The sequence below is a fragment of the Vicia villosa genome, linkage group LG2, assembly GCF_029867415.1.
Source record: "Vicia villosa cultivar HV-30 ecotype Madison, WI linkage group LG2, Vvil1.0, whole genome shotgun sequence".
NCBI lineage: Eukaryota > Viridiplantae > Streptophyta > Magnoliopsida > Fabales > Fabaceae > Vicia > Vicia villosa.
This window is the reverse complement of record NC_081181.1, coordinates 221,612,293-221,622,941: the sequence shown is the minus strand read 5'-3', so window position 1 is coordinate 221,622,941 and position 10,649 is coordinate 221,612,293. Positions and strand designations below refer to the sequence as shown.

The 10,649-nt window shown below is 32.5% G+C and overlaps 1 protein-coding gene across 2 annotated transcripts; it reads left to right on the top strand.

The window, feature by feature from the left end:
• The first annotated feature begins 890 nt into the window (after positions 1–890).
• LOC131648305 (uncharacterized) lies at positions 891–2,916 on the top strand. Of its 2 annotated transcripts, XR_009298096.1 has the most exons (4): positions 891–1,202; positions 2,045–2,124; positions 2,233–2,446; positions 2,552–2,916. XR_009298096.1 is itself a non-coding variant. In XM_058918079.1 (3 exons), the coding sequence occupies exons 1-3, from the start codon at positions 1,113–1,115 to the stop codon at positions 2,393–2,395; spliced, it is 333 nt and encodes a 110-aa protein (XP_058774062.1). In that variant the 5' UTR covers positions 891–1,112; the 3' UTR covers positions 2,396–2,916. The 2 variants fall into 2 exon arrangements, 1 of the variants encoding a protein (XP_058774062.1); XM_058918079.1 differs by having other exon boundaries at positions 2,233–2,916.
• The last annotated feature ends 7,733 nt before the right edge of the window (positions 2,917–10,649 follow it).

The window sequence follows — 10,649 nt, the reverse complement described above, 5'->3', positions numbered from 1 at the left end:
CGAGAGCCTTTGGAAACCTTAATTAGACTATATATCAGACGAAATATTATGGAACCCACTCTCGAAAAGCTACAAATATTATCTTTTGCCTTATTCATGCACGTATTTGAACAGTGGAGTATTTTGCAGATAACACCCTTCGTCATTCCTCCAAATCAAAAAATAGTCACAACGACGAAATGTTACCCGACATTGCCACCTTATCAATCTTTCACTCACCGTTGAAAAATTGTGATCTTAATAAAATCAACAAGTAGATATTGAAGTAAAATATCTATCCCACAAAATAAATAATAATATGATAAAAATGATATATAATTTTATGTTATCATAATTTTCTGTACCTATATTTTATGAAATATTTAATAAAAGCTTTAGTTTTGTGGAGACAGGATCATTCATTTATATGCTTGTTTTTTAAATAAATATTTTTTTGAAATGTTTTAAATAAAAAACTATTAATATATTAATAAAAATAAAAGATGAAAAAATGAAATCTACAAAAACTAAAAGAAAAAGGGTATATATGATGTATGAATTCCACATTAAAGATGGTATATATGATTTATGTATGGTTTATCTCGAACCATTCCACATAAAAAAAATGATTAATATAATTATTTATATAGATTAGATGTCAGAGTTGGAGGTATATTAGAAATAATAATTAGGTGTTGTAGCTTTTTAATATTTATTTTTGTTTTAATTAAATTCATAAAGTTTTCCTTTTTAACCATTAGCAATTAAAAAAAGTATCCTAGCCATGTGTTCCACGTGTTGTAGGCTAAGGCTTGATATCTCACACACTCAATTACTCTACAACTCCACACTCTTATTCAGATATTTGTTGCCATTGCTCCATATTCTATAAATACCCATCTATTGTATTATGTGATACTTCATCATTATTCTCATCTCTCTCTCTCACACATCAAACATAAAAAAAATGAAACATTCTCTCATGTTGGTTTGCTTTTTTCTGGTTGCTTCAATAGCCTGGTTTGCGGTTCATCACTAATCATGTCCACCTCCTTTTAACCGTGAACCAAACATTCACCTTCAAACGCAACTCACTGTCTCGCCGCAATACCCTTATAAACGAAACATCATTGATGCTCACCACAACATCAACACGAGCTTCACACAGCGCTACAACAACAACAAGGGCAACTCCGCAGCATAGGAAAGTCGTCAACAATACGGTTTGTTTTCAACTCTTTGGTAGCGGTTTGATTTCCTTCTCCCATTATCACCATATTATTTCATTAATTGCTTGTTCCTTTCTTTTATTTTTCTTAATTTAATTATAATAGTGCATGCCACATGTTTATATTTGATTGGTTGGACATGTTGATAGTTTGTTATTAGTATGAAATAGGAGTATGGTTCGCGTAAGTAGTATTATTTGAAATGTTATGTTTGAGTTTGTTGGTATTATTGGCCATTAGTTTGTTTTAAAAAGTCAAAATACATTTAATTGTTATAATATTGGTTAAATTTTTTTTTTTTTTTTTGGCGTTAACCGACCGGTATCCGCGGGGGAAAGGGGCCCCACGTGACTAATCCGGACCCGGGCTCGGAGGCGACGGCACCGTGGCCCCAGGGCGTTTTTGACTCCAGCCGGGATCGAACCCGGGTACTAGCCGGTTCCGTCCCTTTTTGGAGAAAGCTCATTTACCAACTGAGCCAACCCTTTGAATACATTTAATTGTTATAATATTGGTTAAATTTTATTTGAAATGAGTCTAATAGATTCCAACTAACATTAGTTACAGCTAACTAACTCTTAACTAATTTATTCTAAATAAATTGGGATCAACAACTTTTTTTATGGTTAAAATAAAAAGGGAATTAAGTGTCTTAAATTAAATTTTTGAAAAATAAATCAATTTCTAATTGCGATTTGCGTGCTTTCCTCAAATGAAATTTACAATTTTATAATTTATAAATTAACTATTTTAATAAAATCTTTTAATTACAAAATTTTCTATTCTTAAACATGATTTATAATTTTTTTTAACCCATCTTTCTTTCATAAATATAGGTTCTTCAAGAATGGAAGAAGGAGTCCTGCAACACATGGCTTTTAAAGAAATATTGGGCATGGGTGGAATTGGTAAATAGGTAACTATAAATATGTTATATTTTATCTCTTTCATACTTAATTATTCTCTCTAATCAATTTCAAATTTGTTAGTAAAATCACAATTCTTCCATTTTCTCTTCGGTTAGTTGTGTAGCTTCGAAGGTCTTCACTCAGACGGAGTTACGGCAGTTGTTCATCCAGACTGTACAGGAAACCTTCCCAACTTGCATTGAGGAGGCGATTGTTCATCCAGACAGCATGGCAACAACAGTGGGTGCACAAACCCTCTCCACTGTGATGCTCCCGTGACATCCGCTGCTGCCGCTTCTGTTGCCTCCGTCGTATAAATATCCATCTATTGTATGTGATACTTCATCATTAGTCTCATCTTTCTCTCACATCAAACATCAAAAAATGAAATACTCACTCGTGTTGGTTTGCTTTCTTATTGCTTCAACCGCCTAGATTGAGGCTGATGGAAAAAACAGCTGCAGCAATCCACCTCAGTGTACCACTCCACTCCCTCCCCTGTGGTTACTCCCACCAGTGTGATTTCCGCCGACACGGCTACCACTCCTGTTGCTTTGGCTTCTGCCGTCGCCACCAAAAATGATAAGCCTTAGTATTATCATTTTTGTTTTTTTAGTGTAATAATGACTTTGTATGTCTGCTTGTGCTTGTTGGTTTTGTGTAATAATGTCTTGTATGTTGTTGTGCTTGTTGTGTTTAAATTAAGGTGAATTCTTATCTACCCAACTCAAAAAGTTGGGTAAGGTTACCTCCTGTGTAAAATACCTTGAAAACAACAATCAATTGTAATATTTAATAAATGATTAATTGTGTTAAAATTAAATGGCATCATATGATTGGTTGAATGTACATTACCCAACTTTTTGTGATGGGTAGAGAAGTTGTCCCCTTAAAATAAATCGGTCACAAAAAAATTTTCTGAATGAAAATATGTTAATATAGAAAATTAATAATGAAAATCATGTGACACATTTTTAGTTTATAATATAGCATCTCAATAATGTGAATATTTCTCAAGTATAAAAAAAACTTATAACTTGCAAGCTCACTCTATAAATATAAGCATTATCACATCAACGACCTGTTTGAATTTTTAATAAGTTTTGCTTTTTAATTAATTTTCAAAGTATATTTAATTATACTATTTTAACTCATTACCACAACCTTTACCAATAAAACTACAATAATATATCAGACATTATTACAATGTGTCAACTTCACTTTCTTGTTCATCTTCTTCTTCGTTTATAACATCCATCTCTGTTTTCTCGTCGACGGGTGGGTCAATAACTTGTGACTGAACAATATGTGATTATTGTGTATCGACTTGTATGGTAACATACAGCTCAATGGAGTCGTACCCAAAATATTTGTGATTAGAAAACATATTCTGGAGGACTTTGTCATTTTGAACCTCAACCTGCCGGTAAAATTTAACCAGGTTGTTGTCACGGAAAAAAGGATAATGGTAGAAAACGTGTGCAATATGACCCATTGCAATCTTCGCCTCTAATCTCTTATGGGAGTATGAAAAATTGGCTTTTCTACTTAATGAAAATCTATTAACTTCAGTGTTTCTCATCGGAAAACCCACTGTTTCACATATGTATCTCTCGTCGTTTATATGGGCATTCACTACGTATTGGGGTGCATATGCCATTGTTTTGGTTGATTTTTTATCTTTGTGTTTTGGATTGTAAAGAGATATTGGCCATCTTAAGTAGACTAAAAGAGTATTGTTGCATACTGTTTAAAAGCACGCCTAGTTTGAAAAATTGTGTGAACAATGAAAGCACTGATCAATGCAGTTTCTCAAGATTATAAAATGACGAGACTAGACCCAAGCATGCGTATTTGACTGTCCAAGACACATATTGAAAATATGCGCCATCTCAAATGGAGCCAATGTACACGTGCCAAATTGCATGCTTTTACCTAATCCTGCATCATATAGCTATCACGCATGCTTCTGCACCCTATTCTGGCACCTAGACCTATACCGAATGCATGCACTGCTAGTTTGTAACCTACACCTATATTGCATGCATGCACTGCTAGTTTGTAACCTACACCTATATTGCATGCATGCACGCCTAGTCTATAACATACACCTATACTGAATGCATGCACACCTAGTCTATAACCTACACCTATATATACCGCATGCATGCACGCATAGTCTTCATCCTACACCTAACACAACTAGATGTTGTGACATGTACATCATGCATTGAGTTTCCGTTTCATCTTTCTCACTATATATACATGCACTCAATCTTCATTTTTTTCATCAGCAAGACAACTATCAACCTATAAGAAAACCAAAAGCTTAAGTATTTCTAGTCTCAGAATACTAACTATGTCTCTCTTGACGTGGGGAAACAAGCACCGAGGGACAAAGGAAAACATCCAATCATTTGTAAGTTTTTTCGTTATGCATATCATTCTATTTTATTATACTTGCATATTAATCTTATGTTACTTTTTTAGGATATCTCTCGATTCCGTATCCGCAGTCACGGTGTTGTCCTTCCTGATGAATTCATTATACCATTTTTAGAACAGGTTGGTTTCGGGCACATTATCAATATTATAAACACAAACATTGATCTTAAGTTTGTTATGGCCTTGTTAGAACGATGGAGGCCAGAAACTCACACGTTTCATCTTCCAACAAGGGAATGCACAATAACCCTGGGAGATGTACACATGTTGTTGGGCCTTCGGATAGTTGGTAAGGTCGTTAATGGGGATGTCTAACAAGCCTTCGGATAGCATTGGGCGTTGATTTGATAGAAGGTGATGACAGTTCTAGGGGCCATGGTATCAACATAAATGCATGCTTATACCTCAATAAGTCAAGATCAATGCTAGTCTTCAAAATATAATTCTTGAATTCTTTGATGTTAGCTTTCAATATGATGAGTCTTAAATCATTTGAATAGATAAAATGCACTTGAAGCTTTTTTTCATACTTTTTGACATGATCATTTGATTTTTACACCGTCTTCATCAAAACACAATAAATGAAGAGTCTTGACTTCACACAAGTGACCCAATCTAGAGTGCCATAAGGCTTGATAAGTAATACTTTACATTTATTAATACATTTATAATGGGTTTCACTTGGAAGAAAATTCGTCTGAAGAAAGAAAATTTATGAAAACAAAGTGTTACTTAATGTTTCTTTTTGGAAACATCTTATTTTCATAAAGTACAGGAAATTAACATAGGTAATTTTATGTATTTACGTTTATTTGATGACATTGATACAGTTGGTCAATATAGTTGGGGTCTGCTGTCCTGGGTATGCTGTATCAATCCCTATGTAAGAATGCTAAGACGGATTCTTGCACATTCTGTGGATGCGCTTTGTTGGTCCAAATACGGGGGTGGTGGAGAATGCCTATACTGCCCCTGCAAACAACGACCAATACATGTTCCCCTACGCAACAAAGTAAGGAATTTATTATTATTTAAATTAAAATAAAATCGTTAGGGTTTACTTCAACTAACAAATATATATTGCGTTTAAGATTTTGCATAAGAGGAATGGACTACACCAAAAATCCCAAGAGAAATATCGTGATGTGCCGCCAGCTTCTGGATCACTTACGACCGGAGGATGTATTATCTCTAATCTCTTCATCTTTTACTTACTTTTTTAAAATATATGAACAACTTAATTTATAAGTTTTATACATGCAGTTTATATAGAAACCATATTTGGAAATCAATCATGAACCTAACGTTGAAGATAATGTTGTTTGGACATCAAAGACGACCATCATTCGGTACAACATCGTCGAGATGCATCATAGTGACCGTGTCAAACTCCAGTTCGGAATGCATCAAGAAATCACTAGTCCTCCAATTGATTTGGGAGAATGGCACCTGAAACGAGTCCATCATCAATGAAATGTTCGAACCTTGAAAGAATTCGCTCCAGAATGGCGCCGGATGTGGAAAAATTGTAGGCATCATGTCCTTGACTTCCTTGTTAGTGATACTGAAACTAAACCATAAAGACAATATATGAGTTGGTACAGATCTGTTACCACCCCCGATTTATTTGTATCCGACCCTTACTACTTAATAGACCTCCGCCAACAAAACTACATCATCCCACAACAACAACACAGCAACAACAACAACAGTACCCAGAAGAAACCTAATACCAATACAACTCCCAACAACACAACTACCAATAGTACAACCCATTTCAAACTCAGTCCCTACCACTTTACCAACTGCCAGACGAATACCAAGAACACAACCCTTATCAAACCAAGTCCCAACCACTATTTCAACCACGCAGTCAACCACCTCGCCAAAATCGTAGACAACCCACTCAGTACCTAGAGGCAGGCTCCTCTAGATCATTCGACCAACAAAACGAGGCTTGTTCCTCGAGAATCCAACTAAGTCCCGACTTGGGTCGACGAGATGAATGTGACCGCCTCTCACCACCGTAGCCCATATGGCTACGCAACACCAAGCGAAACATTTGCCTTTTATCCAGGCAGTGAAAGTGCCGCCGAGTGCTACCAACCAGAAATCATAACTCCACCACCTCCCTCACCACCATTTCAAAGCTATGAAGGATTGGGTACCGACTTTATGATAGTCGGCTTCCGGAACATCCACACAGACACAACAAGAACCACAAAGGAGAAGGGGTGGGGCTCATGGTGTTACACATGTTCCACGTGTTCAGATAACTCCTAGATGCGGAACTAATGGGCGTTACGGTGATGAGAGACACTGACCGTATTTTAATTTTCCATTTATCAGTTGTTGTTTATGTTGTTTTCCAATGTATCTGTCAGTTTAAATTAATGAAATTGTTTGTTTCTGTTTTTTTTCAATCGTTCAATCAATATCTGTTACAACAACAACAAAAATTTAACTAAAATTTAATGTTTCAATTGATTAATTTTTATTGTCGTATCGCAACTCATATTCATAAATTAACGTTTTTTTAATAATATATAAACATTGCAACAATATTAATTTTTAAGACCAGGAGAGACAACTATCCCTTAAATATTTAGGTGTGTCTATGGCTGAAAAGAAACTCTCTATATATCACTATATGTCTACAGTGGACCGGGTTGTTTATAAGATTAAGCATTTGACCGCCCGAATGCTAACATATGTGTTGGTGTATAAGAATTAAAGATGATGACAAAGAGAATAAACAAAAAGGAATAACGGCGCAAAAGAGATGAGAGAATAAGGTTATGTATATTCTATACTTGCTTGTGTTGTTATATTAAATGATAGCTACTACAAAACTATTTATACAAAAGAAATTTTTTTGCCACATCAGCCCTAACAGATTAAACTTAATGAACAAGTTTAAGATACAAACAATACAATATTAAGAAATACTAAAGTACCCTTACTAACTAATAGCTAAGCTACCAAGACCCAGAAGCTCAACTTCTGGTCAACACTACTTCTGAGTAATCATCAGAAGATCAATCCGCATCAGAACTTCTGATGCTCATCTTCTGAATATTGAATTACTCTTCAATAATATGCAGGAAGAATACGTCTTATTAATAGTGTCACATTTGCACTAACTAATTATTGGTTGCAAGTTTTCTCGTCTCTAAAAGTATGCTCAAAAAAATAGAATCTATCTGCCGTATCATTTTATTTACAGGGGGATTTAAGGGGGGCAGAAAGGCACCTGTAGCGTGGAAGAAATTTTCTAGACCCAAATGTCATGGTGGTTTAAATATTATTGACATACATAAAAGTATGGAATAGAACCAACTTGATTAGACTCCTCTGATTTCGATTTGGTAATTGATTTGTTATGGAATATTATTGACAATGTCGAAGATGTAATAACGGCGCAGGTTGAACTCAATCAGGAATTCGATATGAAGGATCTGGGAGCTGCATCTAAAATTCTTGGAATTAACATTCGAATCATTTTCAGAATAATTTTGATGTGTCAAAATACATATAGCCCCCTACTAAATTAAATTTCTGAATCAGTCAATGTTCTCACGTTTTTACGTGTCAATAGAATTTTTGAGAGAATTAAGTGTTAACCATAAATTCTACTAAGTCACGTTTATTATATGCCAATGGATTTTGCGATAGTATATAGTGGTTATTTTTAATAGCGGTAAACTATATATATATATTAAAAACAACAGAAAAGAGAGTTCAATAACAGTATCTATGAGAATCAGATTGTTTAAACAACTAATACTTGGCTCTCCATTAATTAGTAGCATAAATGTCAAATTGCAACTAAAAGAAATTTACATTTTCTATGGCAATTGCTGTTAGTGATATATATTTCGAAGTGGCCTGGACACTTCTTGATATGTGATATGTATGTTGAGGTGGAACCAAACATACTGTTAATTTAATTTCTACTTTTTCATGAGTCCCAATATAAGTATTTTTTGATAAAGATCTCAAATAAGTAAAAGAAAGACAAATACAAAAGATGTACTAAGAAATATGAGAGTTTTGAATTTGATTATGGCCGAGTTTTTGTAGGGTTCCCATGTGTGGTCCTGATCATGACATTTAGCTAGTTTTGAGCTGAAATGAAAAAGACACTGTCATCTTTTCAATTACCTTTATTGGGATTTGATTTTAATAGATGGTAAATATCTGTAGCAACTCTAGTTAAATAATTGAATGAGTAGTTAAATAATTAAATGGTAAATATTTTTAAGGACCTGTTTGAATTTTTAATTAATTTTGATTTTTAATTAATTTCCAAAGTATATTTAATTATTCTGTTTTAACGCATCAATCAAACTGCCAATACGATATTGGACCACAACCTTTCTCGGTAAAACTACAATAATATATCCGACACTATTACAATGTGTCAACACTTTATTGTTTATTAACACAAACATGAAATAGTTTTTCAAACAATTGAATTAGTTTTAGATATATGTATTATTTAATTTAAATATATCGAACTTGTTGATCATTTGAGAGCATAATTAGGTTAAAGGGTTGCGCCAATTATTTTAAATAAAAGATGTAAAAGATGAGACAATCAATTGATACTTCCTCTAAATCTGTTATACTAAAAAAAGAAACAAGGACAATTAATACGGTTTAAACATGTGTTTTAAGAAGAGAACAAAGAAAAAAAATTATTTGATAACTAATTTTTCAAAACTGTTTTTAAAATGAAAAACTAACAAATTTATTTGATAAATTAATTCTTAAAAGCAGTTTTAGAGACGAAAACTAAAAAAAAAAAAATCTGCTAATTTGATATTAGTTGTTACATTAATTAATAGATTTGTACTATTATTAGTAATTAAATTTGAATTACTATAGTTAAATATACAAATCTATAACTTAATTGCTGAATACAACCAAGAAATTTTTTTATACTTAAATATATAGTTTAAGAAATTTTTTTATACTTAAATATATAGTTTAGTTTATTTTTCAGTGGAGTTTACAAGTTGTTCATATAAAAAACATCATTTTATCATTAAAAATTTATTTTTATTTTACTATTATTAAATTATCATTAGAATAGTATTTTTATTCAAAAAAAATTGTTCAATATAAATATAAGTAAATGATATAAAAAAATACAATAGAACAAAATCCAAAAAAAAAAATTAAAACTCATTTGCAAGTCATACAAATAAAAGAAAACAATAAAAATATTATATGAGAAAGTGTGTTTGGTGATTTTTTTAATATTTGAGACTAATAAATTATAATAAATTTTCTTATAAATAATTCTCAAATGAAAATCTATTTGAATAAACTTGTGACAAGTAAATATTCAAAATTTATATTCAATTCAGCTCTCGTTTGTGATAATGTAAAATTTTAAATTATAAATGAAACATAGAAGCCGCCGAAAACACTATACTCGTCGCAATACCTGAACCAACCGCATAAAACATTTCAAGAAATCAAACCATCAAATCAAATAAAAATGAACTTGTTTTACTCACCCCAACATCCACTTCTAACTCCATAGTGAAATCTTCTTAGACTTTCTCTGCTTTCTTTTTATCTCTGTTAAAATTGAAGCTCCATAGTGAAACCTACTTAGACTTTCTCTGCTTTCATTTTGTCTCCGTTAAAATTGAAGCTTTTATCAGTTTATGATAAATCAAAACATTTATCGTTAACATAACAAAGCATCTTCAAATACAATAAAAAATTATTATAAATTAAAAGATTTCTCCATATTATCATATTATCACATAGTATATTTAATTTGGCAGCAAATCATATTTATCAACTTTCTTACCAACAAAGTATATATTTCACATTCACAAGAAATTTAGCTCCAACTAAATAAAAAGCAATCTTTTTTAGTGGATTCCCTTGAATAGAAAGAGATCAGTAAGAATCTGAATAATCCAGATGAGTTTTTTGAATATTAAATGCAAATCAATACAAAAAATATGGATGTTTTAAACCTAATGATCATCTACACAGATTCATTGGATCCAGTAAGAAACAGAGTGAACGCTAGTTTTGAGTCGTTGATTATACTCTATTTTTG

Bases quoted from the DNA above. Each gene is read 5' to 3' on its own strand.
- LOC131648305 (XM_058918079.1), top strand. From the start codon at position 1,113: ATGCTCACCACAACATCAACACGAGCTTCACACAGCGCTACAACAACA. The intron at 1,203-2,044 runs GTTTGTTTTCAA...TCATAAATATAG, and splicing joins GGAAAGTCGTCAACAATACG to GTTCTTCAAGAATGGAAGAA. The intron at 2,125-2,232 runs GTAACTATAAAT...CTCTTCGGTTAG, and splicing joins TGGGTGGAATTGGTAAATAG to TTGTGTAGCTTCGAAGGTCT.